The sequence below is a fragment of the Bos taurus genome, chromosome 4 (assembly GCF_002263795.3).
Source record: "Bos taurus isolate L1 Dominette 01449 registration number 42190680 breed Hereford chromosome 4, ARS-UCD2.0, whole genome shotgun sequence".
In the NCBI taxonomy this organism is placed as follows: domain Eukaryota; kingdom Metazoa; phylum Chordata; class Mammalia; order Artiodactyla; family Bovidae; genus Bos; species Bos taurus.
In genome coordinates this window covers 43,905,141-43,925,429 of record NC_037331.1, presented here as the reverse complement: position 1 = coordinate 43,925,429, position 20,289 = coordinate 43,905,141, and the positions used below count along the sequence as shown (strand labels likewise).

The 20,289-nt window shown below is 41.4% G+C and overlaps 2 protein-coding genes across 6 annotated transcripts in view; one reads left to right on the top strand and one right to left on the bottom strand.

The window, feature by feature from the left end:
- CCDC146 (coiled-coil domain containing 146) overlaps window positions 1-8,985 on the top strand; it is a 141,502-nt gene extending 132,517 nt beyond the window's left edge. Inside the window, exons 16-19 of one of the 2 annotated variants that reach the window (XM_005205333.5) lie at window positions 2,210-2,338; window positions 2,879-3,016; window positions 6,988-7,236; window positions 8,521-8,985. In XM_005205333.5, the coding sequence (XP_005205390.1) occupies window positions 2,210-2,338; window positions 2,879-3,016; window positions 6,988-7,236; window positions 8,521-8,724 (720 nt within the window). In that variant the 3' untranslated portion in view covers window positions 8,725-8,985. The remainder of the gene's footprint in view (window positions 1-2,209; window positions 2,339-2,878; window positions 3,017-6,987; window positions 7,237-8,520) is intronic. The other variant, NM_001205487.3, reaches the window with a different exon arrangement.
- Window position 8,986: 1 nt separating this feature from the next.
- The window catches only part of GSAP (gamma-secretase activating protein), a 101,105-nt gene continuing 89,802 nt past the window's right edge, over window positions 8,987-20,289 (bottom strand). For 3 of the 4 annotated variants that reach the window (XM_024990898.2, XM_059885738.1, XM_059885739.1), the window contains 5 exons: window positions 15,290-15,409; window positions 14,398-14,459; window positions 12,768-12,869; window positions 12,497-12,596; window positions 8,987-12,074 (listed from right to left, as the gene is read on the bottom strand). In XM_024990898.2, coding sequence (XP_024846666.1) covers window positions 11,983-12,074; window positions 12,497-12,596; window positions 12,768-12,869; window positions 14,398-14,459; window positions 15,290-15,409 — 476 coding nt within the window. In that variant the 3' untranslated portion in view covers window positions 8,987-11,982. The remainder of the gene's footprint in view (window positions 12,075-12,496; window positions 12,597-12,767; window positions 12,870-14,397; window positions 14,460-15,289; window positions 15,410-20,289) is intronic. The other variant, NM_001193061.1, reaches the window with a different exon arrangement.

The following is a 20,289-nucleotide window of genomic DNA, read 5'->3' as shown; positions in this document are numbered from 1 at the left end:
CTCATGCTATAGACACAGTTCTGGGTCTTTTTTTTTTTTTTTAATCATGTCAGGCAATTTATAGGACTTTATGAAATTGGATGATGCGTCTATTTCATGGCATTTGAATGTGTAATATGCTATATAGATAAAAGGGTCTTTCACTTTGCATAAATACGCTAAGGTTTGGATTCCAGTGTTTCTTTAGCTGCGTGTTCTCCTGTTCACTTCTTCAATAAGTGCAGCCCTGACTCAGAGTCCCCAGGCCTCCCCCAGGTCTCCCACAAACTGACTCCTGCTTCCAATCAGTGGTTCATTTGGGGGATCCCCTCCTCAGATCGCAAACGTGGTGTCTGGTCCACTTCCGTGTCACACTCCTCTTTCCACCTGCGCTGACACAAGGCCGTTCCTGTGAGCTCTGTGTCTGTAAACTGACTTTACTGAAGAACTGGGACACCAGTGTGAGAGGATACGTTAATGCAAAGGAATTCAAATTAAGTATCAGACAAGTAGAGTTCTTAGGACCACCCCACCACTGGGAACAGTCCCCCAGGTGTATTGGCCCATGCAGCACCCAGCCTAGCTCGTTTCACAGCCTTGTCTTTCCATCCTTCACCTGCCACCATCTCCTTTCCACAGCCTCACCATTCTGGATTGCCCCCCAGGGGCAATCGTAGTTCTAAGCCAAAGAACAGTTGAATAGAAAGCTTCCCTTTAGTCTTCAGACTGCATCTAATTATTTAATCATATACTCAGCACTAATCGCTTGGTGCTTTGAAGGATATGATGTGAAATTCTGAACTTCAGGCAAGCCCCTGCCATGCAGTGCCAGATCCCTGTCATGTCCTGTTGTTTGTTATAGTGACAGTGTTTTGTGGTCTTTTTTTTTTTTCTTCCCCCAGTCTTCCTCTTTTTTGTATCATTTTCAGAATTCTCTTAAGGTTTGACTTTTTTGGTTTCTTGAAACAGTTTTTAATTGTCCAACAGTCTAATCCAAGGATTGTCATGAGTCATATTTTCCTGCAATATTTTACTTATAATAATAGCCTCTTTTTAGGGTTCTCAGAAGTCATGTGAACTATTTTAGGACATAAGAACACCATTTTATATAGAAAAAGGAAACAGTTTTTCTTCAAGCCCATGGGAAAATAAGATCAGTCAAGGTACCACTTTGATAAGCAAGTACCATATATTTTTTCCTATTTAATTCCCTAATTAACCATGGAGACAGTAAATATTATTAATAACAAATACAACAAATGCTTAATTACACATATAAGGATAATTTAACTCCATATTAAGGGCAATTAGGAAGTGTGGAGAGAAAGAAAAAAATATTCATGTCACCATTTGAAATTCTTTTTTGTTGGGAGGACAAGAATAAATTAAAAATGTTAAATTCTACCTATGTCACTCTTGGACATGTTGTCAAGTACTCGAAACGTATTATCTCTTTTAATGGATCAGTCCCATGAGTTTGGGATTTATTTTCCCATTTGACAGTTGAGGAAACTAAGGTTTAGAGAAGATAAATGATTTGCCTGAGATTATACAGATTTTCAGTAGAAAAGCTAAAAGTGATGACTCTTGGTTTTCACTGTGTTCAACATCTCTCCCTATAAAACGGCTAGGTTTAGCTGCCACTCCTACTTGGGAGTTTCTGTATTTCTTCATCTACCTCCACAGTCTCAAGGTCAACAAATATAGTTGATACATGAAACAACATATTGGGTGTTTACCAAAAAAAATACAAATAGTTCAGGCTATTCCTCACAGACTGTACACTGTATTCACCTAGTAATAAGAACTTCACTCTTCTCTGGTAGGCCATTAAGCCTATTGCCAGCAAAGGGATTTACACTGGAGGCCAGTGTGTTGTGTACCCTGTACCAGTATGCAATAAAGAGATCAAGTGTGTATAGTCAGAGCTCTGCAGCTACAGTATCTCATGAATATAACACAAATGGGAAGTAATAAAAGGACTGGTTATAAAGTCTTTCTTTTTTGGTGCCCCAGAAATCACCACCTTGCTTTGTATTAATAGAGTCAATTAACAGGCATCTTCCTCATGGTACCATGAGTGAGAAGAAATACTGTCTCACCCCGAGTCCCACCTGAACGGTTTGTTAAGAATTCCCTTCGAACTTTGCCTGGAAGGACCCTAAAGACCCTGGGCTATGTGACTTTAAGATTTACTGAGCAAAGTTAATGTTTCTTTCTTGTTTAATAGTTTTCACAGTGTACAGACAAAATAAAAGACCTGGAGAAAAAGTTTATAAACCCTGAGGGTGAGAACAGAACACGCTTACTTCCAGGGAAAGATATGACTGAGGAAGAAATGATCAAAAAAATGGATGAGGTAAATGTCTTTTCTTAAAATAGCATCTGTTATCCCCTTGTTGATCAGTGTCACAGATATCTGTGGTACTGTTTCATGTTATGCAGATTAATCCCTCATGATTCTAGTCACTAATATAGTCCTTTCATTGTAATTTAGTAACAAAATCTAAGCTTGACTTTAGATGTTGCCAAAAGAAGCAAAATTTGAGTGCTTTCAAGATACCCATCTCTGTCTCACAGCCCATAGGAGCAATTTTGGCATCTTAAATGACTTAGTCTTCCTGATGGAAGCATATCAGAGGAATGACAATATGGGAGCTAGATGGAGCCGAGAGGTCCATTGTTTGCCATGGGGAGAAAGAGCTCCATAGCACATGTGAGGGGAGGGGATGGAGGAGGTTGGAGAGGGTAAGTCTGGACTTCGTCCAGTTCTAAAGATTTTCTGGAGTTATGAAGGCAAGGGGTTTCCACTGGGGAAAGGGGGGAATAGTACTCTAATTAGGAAAGATTTTGACTTGCATGACTTTTTTTCTCCCTTTGAAATTCTTTTTAACTGTAGCTGGAACTACAGCTGGCCAAGAAGGAGGAGAAGTTGCTGGAGAAGGATTTCATCTATGAACAGGTCTCCCGGCTCACAGACAGGCTCTACAGCAAGACGCAGGCCTGCAAACAGGACACGCTACTCTTAGCCAAGAAGGTCTGCCAAGTCCCTGCCTCTCTCTTCTGCCCTTCCTCCTCTATCACCCTCCATTTTCCATAGATGGCTTCATTTACTGAGAAAGGCCCTGGAGAGGTTAGGCTTTATGACTAGAGAAATACAAGGAATTAAAATTTATACTGTAAAGATGACTCTTAGAGAATTGCCCAAGGTAAGTTTCAGTCTTGTTTCCCTGAATGAATTCTCATTATAATGGGAAATTCTAAGCCTTTCAATGACAGTACACAAATTTCACTTAACAGAGTACGTACTCAAAAATGACCATCATTATCTTCATATTTCATGTGCCATGTTAAATCCTTTCTACTTCCTTGTGAAGGGAGGGCCTCACTTATCCAGTGGTTTGCATGGGAATTGCCTAAATCCAGAAGCAGCCAGATCCAAGCAATAGTGTTGTTGTTTAGAGTCTAAGTCATATCTGACTCTTTTGCAAGCCCATGGATTGTACCTGCTAAGTTCCTCTGTCCGTGGGATTTCCCAGGCAAGAATACTGGAGTAGCTTGCCATTTCCTTCTCCAGGGGAATTTTCCTGACCCAGGGATTGAACCCACATCTCCTATATTGGCAGGCAGATTCTTTACCACTTAGCCACCAGGGAAGCCCCCCAGAATGGAAGGGAACCATTAAAGAGAAGCAATCACACAACACCACAGGGTGGAGCTGCCACCAGGCCCCACTAGTGAGGAAAGGCCAGTAACACTGAGCTTCCTAATTCCCTAAGCCTAACTTACCAGGGCTTCTGATCCAAAGCTTAGGGGTCAGGCAGAGACTCTGGAACCTATACCAAGAGGAGCGAGGCTCGTGATTAGGATGCAGCAGGACTTTGCACCGTCTGGAGTCAGAGGGTCTGCTGCCTGCCTGGTGTCCCCAGCCCCTTGGAGAATCCTTCTGTGACAGCTCAGGGTTTTACTCAGTCTGCAACAGTTACTTGAGCTGCTGTGTGCAGAAGGGGAAAGGACCCAATGTCCACACATTGCAAAAGGGAGGGAGCAGTTAAGAAGATACCACAGATAACAGTGACACCATGCCTCCCACTGTGGGCTCCTGAGGGCAGTGGTTCTTTCTTATTCTTAGTTTTCCAGATGCCTCGCATGTACTAACCTCTAGAAAAACATTTATTGAATAAGTTGACAGTTTTGTTTGAGAAACAGTTCTGGCACACTACATTATGGTAAATCTGAAGCCTTCTTGGCCACTTTTATTTGGTTTTTCCTCTTCCGCTCTAATCCTTTCCTCTAATGGACTGCAGCACTTGTGCAAATCTCAGCTTTGCCTCATAAAATAAGAAACCTTAAGAAACTTTTTTAAGCTCATAAACTTAGCCTAAATTAGCATATCTGGAGTTTCTTTAAATGTTGCCTTCCTTTGTTTTGGAAAATGAATTTCCCTTTCTGTGGGGGAAGTTGGTTTCGCTGAGGGCTGGCTAGTCAAAGCTGATGGCAGTCTCTCCGGTAGTCAACTGGAAAGCCAGAGTAACACAAATAGGAGCCGTCGAGACCATACACTTGGCCAGGAAGGTTCCAACATAACTGAGTCCTGTCCTCATGATTTATTTCCCCTTTCCTTTCCCCACCTTCCATGCTCCCTACCTGGCTTTCATCCTCCTCCATTTAAAATAACCTCTTCATAGTAGGCAGAGTCGGAAGATAAGACATTCAGATCCCAGATCTGTGATTTACCAACACTAGCAAGTGATCTTGAGAACTATACATAATCTTAAAACTCAGTTTACTGATCTGTGAAATGGGTGTGACATCAGCTAACGTGGTGGCAAGTATCACATAGTCAAGCAGAAATGGCTGGCCCCTTGCAGGTGCTCAGCAAGGTTGCATAGCTCATCTCTCATCTCTCTTGGAGAGCTTATGGCTCCTCTTACAAGTTTCCCAAATGAACAGAAAATGGGAAATTTCAGCAAAGACTTAGAGAACCCAGAATAACACCATCCTTTTTTTTTTTTTAATGGAGGAGAAGGGAGGTTGGTTACTTATACACACACTCAAGTGTGCAATGGCTGATTAATGACATTTAAAAGAGATAACGACTCATCATTGAAGCTTTGAATGCCTATCATTTTTATTATTCAAATTCTGCTTCCTGAAAATTAGTGCAGCATAGAAGAGTTATAAAAATTTATATTCCCAGACTTCCCTGATGGTCCGGTGGTTAAGAATCTGCCTGCCACTATAGGGGACATGGGTTCAGTCTCTGGTCTGGGAAGACTCTACATTCCAGGGGGCAACTAAGCCTGTGTGCCACAACTACTGAAGCCTGCTTGCCCTTGTTCCACACAGAGAAACCACCACAGTGAGAAGCCTGTGCAGCACAACTGGAGAGTAGCCCCGCTTGCTGCAACTAGAGAAGGCCTGCATGCAGCAACGAAGACCCAGTGCAACCAAAAAAAAATTATATGCCCTATTCCATTAAAGAGACAAAGTTTGCACATAATAATTGGTCATTATATTTTCAGAGGAAAGTTAAATCACCAGCAGCAATGTTTCTGTAAGCAAATGTACAGATAGACCAGTATATACTCTAGGGAAGAAAGTGTTTTGAGGTAGGGTGTAGTTTTTGGAAGCTCATATTTGTGTCTCAGTTTTGAACTTTCGGAGAAGGCAATGGCACCCCACTCCAGTACTCTTGCCTGGAAAATCCCATGGACAGAGGAGCCTGGTGGGCTGCAGTCCATTGGGTCGCTAAGAGTCGGACACGACTGAGCGACTTCACTTTCACTTTTCTCTTTCATGCATTGGAGGAGGAAATGGCAACCCACTCCAGTGTTCTTGCCTGGAGAATCCCAGGGACGGCGGAGCCTGGCGGGCTGCCATCTATGGGGTCACACAGAGTTGGACACGACTGAAGCGACTTAGCTTTGAACCTTGGTTTGAACCTTGGTTCAAAGGACTGAGCAGTTAGACTGAGAACGTATTCATTCCTTCATTCAACAAACATTCAGTTTTAATTTTGCCTCCTATATTCTAAGCACTGGGGACATTATGAGTAAAACAAATAGACCTTGTCCCCATGAAGAATACGTTCCTGTGGGATGACAGGCTATACCCAAATACATTTATACTATGATGTCAGTAGTGAAAGGATATGAAGAAATACTAAGGCAAAGTAATACAACAGTGAGTGCTTGCGGGTGGAGGGAGTCATCTCTTACTGCCCCACCAGGGCTAAGGCCACACTGAAAGGCCATGCAGTGGGCCAGAAAGCTTATTGGAACCGCCAATTCCAACTTTTACTTCTTTTCTGTCCTTTAAAATCAAAATTTCCACTTATTCTTATCTTTTAATTCTTTGATTCTTTAATTCAATGATAAATAGCTTATATGAAAAGGTAAGGACATGTATGTAAACACATACAACTAGGGATATTACACTTCAAATTACTGTCCAGATGGTCCAGTTCAGCTCATGCTTGCTTATGACCTCATAATGATGACCTCATAATGATGCATCAATAAAACACACATGTTGAAGGGTAATAGCTTCTATTAAAAATCATCACAGATGCTGATTATCTTTTTTAAGCCAGTGTTAATACACTGTAACTAATACTGTTCCATTTTATCAGATTCTCCCCCCGGATAAGTAGCAAACTAGTAAGAAGGCAAAATCAGGTCAAAACTTAGACATCAAGAATATCCTTTCCCTTGTTCTTACCACCTCTTAAATATGGAGACACTAAACTATTCCCCTCAATTCTACCCACCTGGAAATCCATTGACTAGATGAACAGATCTCTTTCTTTTCCCTCCTCCTTGTCCTTATTTCACAGCCAGAGTGTTGGGCTGAATCTCTGAGGTCTTCTCCAGTGCTTAGTCTCTGTGAATTCCCACTTAACCTCTCCCTTCTTCAGGCAAGAATGCCACCCACTATCACAGACAGCCAGTAGCCTGTCTTCATGGAGTGTGTACATAGGCTAAGCCTTGGGCTTTTTAATCCTAGATGAATGGCTACCAGAAAAAGATCAAAGATGCTACTGAAAAAATGATGGCTCTTGTTGCTGAGCTGTCCATGAAACAAGCTATGGCCATTGAACTCCAAAAGGAAGTCAAGGAGAAGGAAGAGTTCATCTTCACTTGCAATTCCAGGATGGAAAAGGGTCTTCCCCTCAATAAAGAGATTGAGAGAGAATGGTTGAAAGTACTTCGAGATGAAGAAATGTATGCCATGGCCATCGCTGAAAAGTCTCGGGTAAGCTATGGCTTCTTTATTTTCTACATTGCATTTGTAAAGTGTGCCAGGAAGGGCTGTTTCAGGGATTGTCAATCTCCCAAAATACATGAAATTTTTCTACTCCACAGCACACAGAGTCCCAACAACTCATTAGAGAGAAGTTTTGCTCTTTTTAAGCTATTACGTAGGTAGTCAAAAGTACAACAGTGCAAAGCGTCAGAATATTCCCTGGAGAACATTTGGCAAGCACCAAGTCCCACGCCAGGGCCTCCCACTAGCATGGCAATGTCCATGCTGGCATTGGTTTTATCTTAGATCTCTGGTCTCTGTCTTTGCAGCCCTGCTCAGACCATACCTTACTCTTCGATGTCCATCTGCTGTGGCCACCACAGCATATTGTAAGGCCTCAGGCATAAGCTCATCACAGGTTTCTGAAGACTCTACATTTGGTGCAAAAGCGATGACTCCAGCGCCACCCTTCTTCTCCCACCAGTGACCTAACTCTATCACTGACCCCACTTAGGAGCTGTGTGTCCAGTTCTTTTTCCTACTCCCATGATTTTTCAATAATCTTAGAGTGGAATTAGGCATCTCTTTCAAAAGAGACCTACAACTTACTCTTGACTATGGGGCAGACATCCCCAGAAGATCACTATTCACTCTCTAAGCCAAGAAAAAAGTGTATTCCAAACACATACTAAGAATTCTTGAAAATAGGGTCTGACTTATCATTCTCACACTCACTGCCTAGGATTGTATTTTTGAAGACATTCAGATTTTTACCTGTGGTGTCCCAGCTGTCATTTACCTGTCTCCATTTCCCAACCCACCCCCCCCCAACCTGTTTTCCAGAAACACAGGCAGAATCTTGAGGCTCAAAGCAAGCTGCTGACCACTTTCCTCTAATTCTATTTTACTCTTCCTTTGTACCATTTGCTCACCAATGACCTACCAAAGGAAATAGATTATCCTGCCTTTGTCACAGACATGGAAATAACTAGTGCTTAATGTAAGATACTAAGTTTGGAACATGGTGACTTTAGGCCCTATCAACCAGTTTATGGTAGACCCTATACCCCAGGAACAGAGTGATGCTTGAGCAACATGGCTCATTCTAGTGAGAGGAAATGTGTGTGGGGGTGTGTGTGTTTGGTGACTCTACCCTCACACCCTTTTGTCCCTTGGAATATTGGCCAGCATAGCCAACGGGTGCTCAGACCCAGCTGTGTCTGATGGGCCCTGGGGATGAAGTGACTTAACCACTGTTTTCAAAAACTGAAAAGGATAAATCATTCTTTGCAGGAGTTCTTGGAAGCTGAAACTCGCCAGCTGCCCAATGGTGTTTACACAACTGCGGAGCAGCGTCCAAATGCCTACATCCCAGAGGCAGAGGCCACTCTTCCTCTGCCAAAACCGTATGGCGCTCTGGCTCCTTTCAAACCCAGTGAACCTGGGGCTAACATAAGACACATAAGGAAACCTGTTATAAAGCCAATTGAAATCTGAACATGTGAACCAACCCAGGCTTCTGAAGGAGATACTTCAACCAGGCTTCTTCACATCCACAGCTGGAAAATGTCAGCAAACAGCCCTAAATTACAAACAAACACAGTATCCACAATTACCCAACAGACGACAACATATACTTCCTTCCATTCATACTCATCGATTTTTCTTTTTCACTCCATCTCTTGATTACATTTCAGAAATATATAGTAGTCTGAGTGTTATACAAATGCAATAAAAATAAATACCTTTTCAACCAAAGTACAGAAATTGGCAGTGGTCTTTATTACAGAAAGAAAAGGAGATCCTGCTCAATATATTCATTTTAAAGAGAAAGAAAAAATGGTTTAAAAGAAAAATATCCCAAGTATCACAGGGGCATAACTCACTTTGTTAAGTAAATAGCTATACTGGAAGTTGATGTTGATAAATCTAAACTGAAAAGCAGTAAGGGACCTTGACTTTTTTAAAGTGACATTATAAGTGATTCTGTTTACAAACAAAGAATCCTTTTGTGCAAAACATTCATGCCCTATTTTACCTTTTAAAACTAGATTCTCCCCAATATTATAGGCAAATATACTTGTGATTACTTTCTTTTGATGCCAGATCTTTCAAAATTTCAATGAAAACATTTATAACTCTGCATGTGAAAGAGTTGAAACTGAGGCCAGTTTCACTTATTTCATTACTCTATATTGTATTGCACCCAAATGTACTTTCATGATTCTGTTTACTTTCTCATATAAAAATACACAAGTAGATTTGAAGCCTGTGGTTTTTCCACTCGTTAATATGCTCAAACTACTGTCATTTCATATTGATATCAGTTACGAATTTAATTTCTCTACTCTGGGAGTGAGAAATATCACATTCGTTTGTTTTGCTAAATCAAACAAAATCTGTGCCAAGCCCCCACCTGATAGACTGGATCTACATTGAGACTGAATCTCCTCCTCAGTCTAGGAGTCCTGAACCTACCTGACTGCTTTGTGAAATCATTAAAAAGCAATTCCTTGGGAGTGCCTATAAGTGATGCTGTATAAGCTGTGGTTAATGCCAGAAAATACTGCATACTTACACACAGCTGCTGTGCTGTAGGATCAGTAATTAGGGATTCAAAAAACAAACACATAAGAGGTTTAACAATATCAAAAGGAAAAATAATCTGTAAAAATCAGAAAGGTTTGAATGCTTAAATATTACAACAATGCTACAGGTCTGGAGAGTGAGATACCACTGTGCACTGGAGTGGCCAGGGATCGATCACTCAGACGCAACTTTTTATCTGGCCCTTAAGCATAAATAAGATTTTAATAAGTGGAGGGGAATTCCAGGTGGGGAAATAACCTGAGCAAGACTTGGAAGTAAGAAGACAAAAGCCGTGCTCCAGGCCCAGTAAGCCAGCGTGGTATGAAGGGACACTAGTACTAGGGAAGTGTATGAGGCCAGGATGTTGGAGGTCTTACATGTCAAGGAGTTTGGAATTTACCCTGTAGTAAATGCCAAGTGCTGGAAGGATTATGAGGAAAGTGGTGATAGGATCAAACTAGTGTTTATCTCCGGAGAAGGCAATGGCACCCCACTCCAGTACTCTTGCCTGGAAAATCCCATGGACGGAGGAGCCTGGTAGGCTCCAGTCCATGGGGTCACTAAGAGTCGGGCACGACTGGGCGACTTCACTTTCACTCTTCACTTTCATGCATTGGAGAAGGAAATGGCAACCCACTCCAGTGTTCTTGCCTGGAGAATCCCAGGGACAGAGGAGCCTGGTGGGCTGCCGTCTATGGGGTCGTACAGAGTCGGACACGACTGAAGCGACTTAGCAGCAGCAGTGTTTATCTCAAATATGCGTCAGATGAATTAGACCAGAAAGCAACAGAAACAAACCTGGTGAGAAAGGGAAAGTGTAGGGAATGAAAAATAGTGACCTTATCAGGAGGAAAAATCAGCACCGCCTTGCTGATATGGCTCCAAGATTTTGAGCCTCAGTGACTGTGAAAGATTTAACCAAAACGGGAAATTCTGTAGGAAAGGATAATTTTTAGAATACAATGATGATTTTAGAAAAGCTTAATTATTATACCAGCTAGTGATGTTTGTAATCATTAAAATTTTACAAGTTCACTGAGGGAACAAAAAAAGGGTCATGGGCTTTTTTACAGGAAGCAGCTATTTTATGGTCAGAATGTCACTGTAGAAGAGAAAGGGGAAAAAAAGAAAAGTGGGAGAACTCATTAGGCTTCATGGGGTTTGGGGAACATGTTCATGGACTCATGATTCTTGACAGGAATGAAAAGGCAAAGTTCAAAGAACAAAGGAGGCAGGCTAAAACTTTCAGTGTTTTTTTTAAATGCTGCTGCTGCTGCTGCTGCTAAGTCACTTCAGTTGTGTCCGACTCTGTGCAACCCCATAGACAGCAGCGCACTAGGCTCCTCTGTCCCTGGGATTCTCCAGGCAAGAATACTGGAGTGGGTTGCCATTTCCTTCTCCAATGCATGAAAGTGAAAAGTGAAAGTGAAGTCGCTCAGTCGTGCCAGACTCTTAGCAACCCCAGGCTCCTCCATCCATGGGATTTTCCAGGCAAGAGTACTGGAGTGGGGTGCCATCGCCTTCTCCTTTTTAAATGATGAGGTATGGCTAAATCAAACTTCTATAAATATAAAAAAAAAACTCTTTACAATATTAAATACAGTTTCATCTGAACCTTCACAAAGACAAATCCTACTCTATGTATGTTCAAATTGTTGTATTCTACAAATTATTCTGTACTGGAATTAATATATCTCACTTTGTTTAAATTTAGTTTTTTAAAAAAGTATCCTCTTTCCAATAGAGTTTTTCTGCAACTTTTAATTTTTCTGCTTGTCACATAATGACACATCTAATTTTTGTTTTTCTAAGCACTGTTCCTGCATTTTTGAAGCATATTTTATTTCAGAGTATAACAGAAGCTAACTTTTGGCCTATGAGAGTACTAGGAAGATCAGTCACTTGGAAGAATTTACACCATTGCATACCTCCTTGGACAGGTTGTCATTTCTCTACACTTGACTGTTCATCTGCTGTTCAAAATGGGATAAAGCACAATGGTTTAGTTCTAGCTGAACAAAGTATTATTAAACTGACCTTCAGAGGGCTCAACAAGGTACTCTGACTTTGGTTACCAATATAAAATATCGCTAAAGAATTCTCAATGAGAATGGAGCTAATAAGCAAGATTAAAATATTGGAAGCAGATATAACTGTATTTTCTCTTTATAATCCTAAAAGCATTGCGGTGTGTTTCAGAGCTGCTTCCTCTACAAATTTTGCATCCACATTGTCATGTCCTTCAAAAGCATACAGAGCTGAAAGAAAAAACAGAGAAAAGAGTTACTATGAGGTCATAGAACATTTATAATATGGTGCCTACAACTCACTGAAATCATAGTTATTTTATATCCTAGTAAAACGTATTATTCTGAGAATGTGTTGTTAAAATTTATTAATCTTCAGCACCAAGAAAGGCCATTCACACAAACCAAATGGGTTATAACTCTTAATTTTTTTAAAACCTGAAAGGTGGTTATTCCCTTGGTAATTTCTGTAGTAATTTCTTGGTAATTTACAGGTAGTAAACTGTATATTGCTAATTAAAACCAAATGCAGTAAGATCCTACTTACCAGTAAGGGACATTTTGGCAAGAAAAGGGTACACAGAAGTAAATAGAGACTGATGGATGTATCAAGGGAAAACAGGCAAATTCTGAGAAACAGAGGAGTGACTTACCTGGATTGGAGGACTCGATGTCTGTCAGGATGTGAATGAAGTAGTTCAGAGGCAGAAATTCTACACTGAATGACGACTTGTCCATTACAGAACTCCAGGGCTAAAAGGGAAACAGCTGTAAAGTCAGTTGATTCTCCAAAAAAGCATGAACTTAAAGTGGTAAGAACTATAAATTGCTGTCCATACTTCAGCACCAAGAAAGGCCATTCATAAAATGGACAAAGAAGCTCCAAAAAAACATATAGCAGGGCTCCGCTCCACACAGACTCACCTGTTTGTTGTAGTTCTGAAGCAGTCGCTTTACATGGTTCCGGGAAATTATATTAGAACTAACAGGATGATCCCAAAGTCGACAGATCTTCTGACCTGTAAGCTATTTTTGCAAATTAAAAAAATATGTAGAGGAGGATTTTTAGGGCAGTGAAAATACTCTGTATATACTACAATGAGAGATATCTCCTTATACATTTGTCCAAACTCACAGAATGACCAACACCAAGCATGAACCCTGATGTTATCTATGGACTTCAATGATTATGATGTGTTAGTGTGGGTTCATCCATTGTAGAAGATGGACCATTCTGGTGGGGGCTGTTGATAATGAGAGAGGTCGTGCATGTGTGGGGACAGGGGGTATATAGGAATCTCTGTACCTTCCACACTAAAAAAATTTAAGTCAGTAATTAAAAATATGGAAAAAGAGAGAGAGGAACCTATAGCTCTCAGCAATAAATAAATTTATCTTATATCTATTCATAATTTTACAAGCTGTATTCCAGCTAGTTAGTCTAAAAGATGTCATCTTTATAGTTAATGATCTTGGAGAAAGGCCATTTCCTATGAGGTATGCTTCTGAATTTTGAATAAATACTCCCTTAAACGCAACTCTGTGGAAAGCAATTTGTGCACTGATGTTGCCGAACTCTTTTTTTTTTTAAATGGAGTTCATCTGTTACTCTTCAAAACTGAGTATGTGCATGTCAACCCTAAGTGGTATTTTAATATGAAGCTAAAGGTTATAGGCATGTACTCTGAAAATGTCTTGCCCAAAAATTTCAATTCCCTAAGAGTATAAGGGGGAAAAAAAAACATGTTCAGAAACCAAACTAAATGTTCAGAGATATTCCCCAGAGAGATCTAGCCATGGAAAATATGCTTTGTTTTCTATTCTTGCCTTTGCTTCGGTAAGCCTGTGAAGGTGAGAAGACGTTACAAAGCAAGATGATGAGGTCCCGAAAGGCATCAGACACCCCTTGGTGGGAGGATCATGCTAGAGATATGAGTGTTTACTGTATGTAAACAGCACAGAGCTGGCCAAGGCTCTCGGGGCCAGGAAGTCCACAGAGTTAGAGGCTCTGAAGACCTTGCAGTGGGATTTCTTAATTTCACAGCATTTCTGACTCAGAGAGCTAATATCCTCCACAAAAACAAGCAGTGCCTGTTTAACCCTTTCGCTCATGTTTCTCATCTTTCCTTCAACCCGGGAATGTTTTCCTGCCATGGCAGGAACAACAGTGGGAGGAAATACAGTTCCAGAACCTTCTGACCTCACCTGTATTTAAATTTATCAGTTTAAATGCCAAAAGCATGTGTTTCCCTTCTGCCTCCCCTCAGACTCACAGATGTAAATATTACTGTGGTTTCCTAAGAGGAGAAAATGGTTAAGCATTCTATGTGGTCTGTGCCAAGAAGCACACACACAGCCAGAGGGGCAAGTACTCGGTAGGCCCAGCAGGGGCAGCAGACAGAGGGGTGGGGATGGATGGGATTTCTTGGAAAAGGCTACAGCGTGAAAAATTCAATTGACTTCAACCCAAAAGCAAGTAAATGCTCTTCTTGTGAGAAAAAATTGAAGAAAGTACATGCCAAGGCTTAGAAAATAAAGTATACTTCAGGTTTACCGGAGGAAGCCGCATAATGATGCTGAATTTTAGTTTTTCATTTTTCTCTGTATTGTCCAGATCTACGAGAAAGTTAGAAATTGGCAAACAAAACAAAACAAAACAAAAAGAAAACAAAACAAAACAGAAATCTCCATTTTAATACCTGAGCAAGTTAATATTTCAGTGCTTCATCCTGATAACACGTCTCAACCTTGTTTTCCAAGATAAGTCTAACAACGCTATGAAAATATTAGTTTGTGTCTCTATGAATAAAAAAGGGATTTCTTAATGAAGCTGCTGCTATATATCATGGAACAGGGTTCTGAAACAGGCTGCTAGTCACAAAAGCAATTTTGCTAACTTAAAACAGAAGGCACCTTGAGGAATGGCAAGTACTTCAATATATATTAACAAAACTCATCTATAAAATACCACAGTCAAATAATTTGATAGTTATTATATTATAGACCTTTTTTCAAGTTCAAATTCCCATAGGTACTGTATCTCTCATTTTTCCTTGCATTCCAAGTCTTACTTTGAGAGGACAGAGTTAATCAGCTGAAAGCAAGCCATTTTATGAGATTTTTCTTGAGAAACAAGCCTTCAGTCTCCTATCCTCAAGTACTCTCATGTACAGAAAAGGAGTCTAATAATTGTGTGTGGATTGAGAAGCCCTTGAAGGGCTAAGGCACATTGGCCCAAGGATGGTTACGGGAAACGAACTGCACTCAGCAGGCCCAGCTGTGGAATCATGGAGCCCGTCTTCAGCTATAGACTGAAGCCAGAACATTAAACTGTGTGTGGGCCCTTCTGAGTGTGGCAGGGCCTGGAGTGACCACACAGTCGCATACCCACAAAGGCAGCCCTGGGGGTGCTGGGGGCTGGGATAAGGCAAACTCAGAGGCCTTACCTTTCATGAGCCTTGTGACAGCTGCTTCTGTGAGAAGTAATACTCCATGATCAATGTAATGCAACAGGTTATGCAAAGGCAGACAGCGGACGCCAAGGATCATGTGCAGAGTGTGAAAACCTGGGAAGAGAGATCCAGGATGATAAACATGGTCAGTCAGCATCTCCAGCCTCCCAGAGGAAATGAGTCTGGTGATGGCAGTAAAGCACTCAGCTCCCCGCTTGGTGCCTAGAGTCAAATAAATGCTTCTTGAAGACCCTTGAAGATAAGGTCCAAGGTTCCTTCTTTGTATTATCACAACTAAGTATGGTATATAGTAAGTTCCCAGTGAACATGTATTCCCTCCACCTTGTACATCTTCCTAGGCCAAAGTGAAGAAGAGTGCATAAAAATGGACTTTTTTTATACAGTTCTTTTATATAGTTTTTTTTTAAATACTTTTAATAGGTCTATAATTCAATGGTAAAATTGCAAAATAGAAAAATTAACAGAAGAGCTTCAAACTCCACATGCCCAGGCTAAGGCTGATGGCCAGGGACCATTTTATTGAAGGGGAAAATATTTGGACCAGAAGGGAATGCTTTTTAGGACTAATCTCTGGGTATGCCCTGGAGAAAGGCTTTTGGGGTCTCCTTGAACTAAGTCATAGAAAAGAAAAACTAAAATGATATGGTTAGATAGCTAAACCTATAGGAATTCAGTAAAAAGGCACTCTTAAGTCTCATGGGCAGGGCTACCCTAGTTCTCACAAAGCTAGAGCTCTAAGTCCACTATTAACACTAACCCAGACACACAACATCCATGGGAGAAGAAGATATCAGACTGGAAGAGAACCAGAAAAGCCCTCTTGGATGTCAGGTGAGAGGTGCTTTGAAGGGCTGATGCCATTCCTGACAGCGGAAATGCTGTGAGAGAACGTACAGACTGGAGAAGCAGCAAAAGCCCTGTGGGTCTGAGTAAACAGAGGCCAGAATTATGCTGTGCTGCTTACTAGATACAGGTAAGTAAGCCTTTCTGGTCTCTGTCTCTTCATCCCTCAAATAGACTCACCAGCACCTTTCCCGCAGGGCTGCTGTGAGAACTCGAGCCAGGTCTGTGAAGAGCCTGGCACACGGTCCAACAACCGTGACTAGTACCAGACACGTTCTGAGGTCTTTCATCTACGTACAGGCTCACTTGGTTCTCATATAACACCACGGGGTGGGTACTGCGCGATCCTTATTTTATAAATTGGGAAACCAAGATTCACAGGAGCTAAGAAAACTTCCCAGGATCATACAAATAGGAAGTGGCAGAGAGGACATTTGAACCCAGGCTGCAGCATTTTAGTCTAGGCTTTTAACCATGTTATCTTGCCTCAATAACTGGCATTAATGGAATAATATGAGCAGAGGCTCAAAGGTAAGAAAGTATGTGGCACATTCAGGAAAGAGTAAACAATCGGTTGGGTTAGAACAGATGTGTAAGGGGAATAGTGGGAGGTAAGGCTGGAAAGGTTAATTTATTCAATCAACAGGCAAAGGGGCTGGGTGCGCAGTGATGAGAACAGGCATGACTGCTGCTCCCATCCACTTTCCAGTCTAAAGGGAAGACTGACAATCAAATAATCACAAAATAAATATACACTTTTTTAATGACCAGTTCTACGACGGAAAAGTAAAGGGTGCTCTGAATGTAGGTGTCAGGGATTGAATGCTGAATGACAGCAAGGAATCTGTCATCTAGTAAACTCTGGAGAGGCACTGGAAGCTTTTGAGCAGGATGGTTGGAGGTTCTGAATTTTACTTTCGGAATATTAACATAGCAATAGGCAAAGAATGGGCTTCCCTGATGGCTCAGCAGGTAAAGAATCTGCCTGCAGTGCAGGAGACACAGAAGATGGGGGTTCTATCTCTGGGTCATGAAGATCCCCTGGAGAAGGAAATGGCAACCCACTCCGGTATTCTTACTTGGGAAATTCCATGGACAGAGGAGCCTGGTGGACTACAGTCCATGGGGTCACAAAGAGTCAGACACTCTCTGCAGGCAAAGAATGGACAGGAGTGACAGTTTGCTACCACCAGAGGAATGAAGGCCTGCTGGGAGGCCAGGGCATGAACCTGTGCAGGAGGGATCGCGGACACTGATAGTGACAGGGAGGGAAGGGACTGGAGGGGCAATGTGATATGAACTGGCTTGGAAACTGATTAGATGTGGGTGGGGAATGACGAAGATTCACTGACTAGTCTGAAAGGCACACATGACGAAGACATGATGGCCAAAGACAGCTGGGACTTGGATTCAGAGAGGTCGTAGAGCTTCTTTCTTCAAGCACATGAATCACGAGCAGAGGGAGACTTGAGTCCCATCACTGGCAACACTGAGGTCAGATAAAGTTCAGACTCTGCCCGCAAGCAAATGTTAATGGGCTGACAATGGGATGAATCTTCCAAAAGCCCTGATTCAAAAAAAAAAAAGATTCTACTAGATAATTAGAAACATGAGATTTTTCAAATGGATTTGGACAGTCTTCCCAAGATTAAAAAAGTTATGAGATTATTTCTGAAACAGAGTTTATAATAGGCTACTGATCTTATAGTTCTCTGGATTCAAAATCCCTCTCTAGCCCCACATCCATGTCCTAAAGATCCCTGATGCCCTTTCATCCTCTTTCCCAAGGGCACAGTCCCAAATTCAACAGCCCGTTCTTGGCTTCCGCTCAGCATGTCAGCTTTAAGCAACAGAGCAAACTGGGCAGAAGAAGGCATCAGTTCCAAAAGAGAGAGTTCTTCCGCCAGCCAACCCTAGTACTCATCCTCTAGGACTCTGGGCCTTTTCCAGGCAGTAAGGGGAACACAGGTCCCTTTTATATTGTAAATGCTCCAGCTCTAAACTATGACTTCCCTTCTGTGGGCCCCATTCACTTTTTGATCTTTAATTCCAGTTACATGTTCCTGTACTTGGAACTCAAACAGTTCTCATTAGTCCAGGGGGCCTGGAAAGCAAGTTCATTTACATATGAACGCACAAAAAGTAACCTGCATTTACACACACACACAATCCAGTGCCACTTCATATTAGAGAAGCATTTCAGAAAAAAAGAGAAAGAGAAACTGCTCTTCCTTACTTGATCCATGGACACCAGCCATTTAAGTCTTACTCATGATAATTCTCAGTCACTATGGGTAACGTTTTTCTGTTTTCTGTTGTTATCCATCTCTGTGAAGAAATGCAACGTTCCGTAGAAAGTGCATTTTTATGATCTCCCAGATAGAATATTATCCCCAGTGAGTCAGTTTTATTTATATATAAAAGGAGTTTAGATATCCATGGTGAACATTCCTCTACCAGGTCTATTGTATTAAAGACAAGCATTTAAGAATTTAAGCCAGAAAACCATACATAACTTTCATGAAATCCTTTCATTCTTTCTAGAGGGTACTTCACAATTCATATTCCATTTAAAACCTGCCATTCTTCTCATGAACCGTCACTTTCAGATCCCTACAAAGTCACAAGAAACTCCTTTTGTGCCTCCACTACAAGCAGATCTTGTAAGATAAGGTGTATGGATAGAGAAAGTATAATGGATTCCAGACTGTATCAGATACTTCACAAATGCCAAGAAGCTGAGATGTGCTGTGGGGATTTTCTGCACCCATAAATAGCCAATGTTTCAATATCAACTAATTCAACTGGATTTAGTTGAATTCAAGAGGCAGCACAGAATAGTAGTTAGAAGCATAGATTTTAGAGCCAAACTCCCTGGATTTGAGTGCTGCTCTGTTGCTCAATAGCTATGTGACTTTAGGCAAGTTAATTCCTTTCTGTGCCTCAATTTCACCATCTATAAGATAGGAATACTATTAAATGGAACTGTATGAAAGTGCCATCTTTGTTGGTCAAAAGCTGATTACATAGAAATAATTTAATGTGGTTCAATTTAAGCTCTTATCACTTAGCATCATTATGAAAATTAAATACGCTAATTTATGTAAAGTACTTAAAACAACACCTGGCACAAAAATGGATACCATATACAGTCAGTGGAAAATGAATGCACAAAGGAGCAAATTAATGAGGAATGGATGGGTAGATGTATAGGAAAGAACAAATTAAATAAAATTGGCTAATACCCCACACCCAAGGAGTGGTGGCTGCGCGGGCGCAGGAGGGCCTAGAGAAGCTACTCCATGTTCAAGGTTAGGAGGGGCGGTGGTGAGGAGATACCCCTCATCCAAGGTAAGGAGCAGCCTCTGTGCTTTGCTGGAACAGCCATGAAGAGATACCCCAAGTCCAAGGTAACAGAAACCCAAGTAAGACAGTAGGTATTGCAAGAGGGCATCAGAGGGCAGACACACTGAAACCATAATCACAGAAAACTAGTCAATCTAATCACACGGACCACAGCCTTGTCTAACTCAATGAAACTAAGCCTTGCCCTGTGGGGCCACCCAAGACCGGCGGGTCATGGTGGAGAGGTCTGACAGAATGTGGTCCACTGGAGAAGGGAATGGCAAACCACTTCAGTATTCTGACCTTGAGAACCCCATGAACAGTATGAAAAGGCAAAATGATAGGATACTGAAAGAGGAACTCCCCAGGTCGGTAGGTGCCCAATATGCTACTGGAGATCAGTGGAGAAATAACTCCAGAAAGAATGAAGGGATGGAGCCAAAGCAAAGAGAATACCCAGCTGTGGATGTGACTGGTGATAGAAGCAAGGTCCAATGCTGTAAAGAGCAATATTGCATAGGAACCTGGAATGTCAGGTCCATGAATCAAGGCAAATTGGAAGTGGTCAAACAGGAGATGGCAAGAGTGAACGTCGACATTCTAGGAATCAGCAAACTAAAATGGACTGGAATGGGTGAATTTAACTCAGATGACCATTATATCTACTACTATGGGCAGGAATCCCTTAGAAGAAATGGAGTAGCCATCATGGTCAACAAAAGAGTCCGAAATGCAGCACTTGGATGCAGTCTCAGAAACGACAGAATGATCTCTGTTCGTTTCCA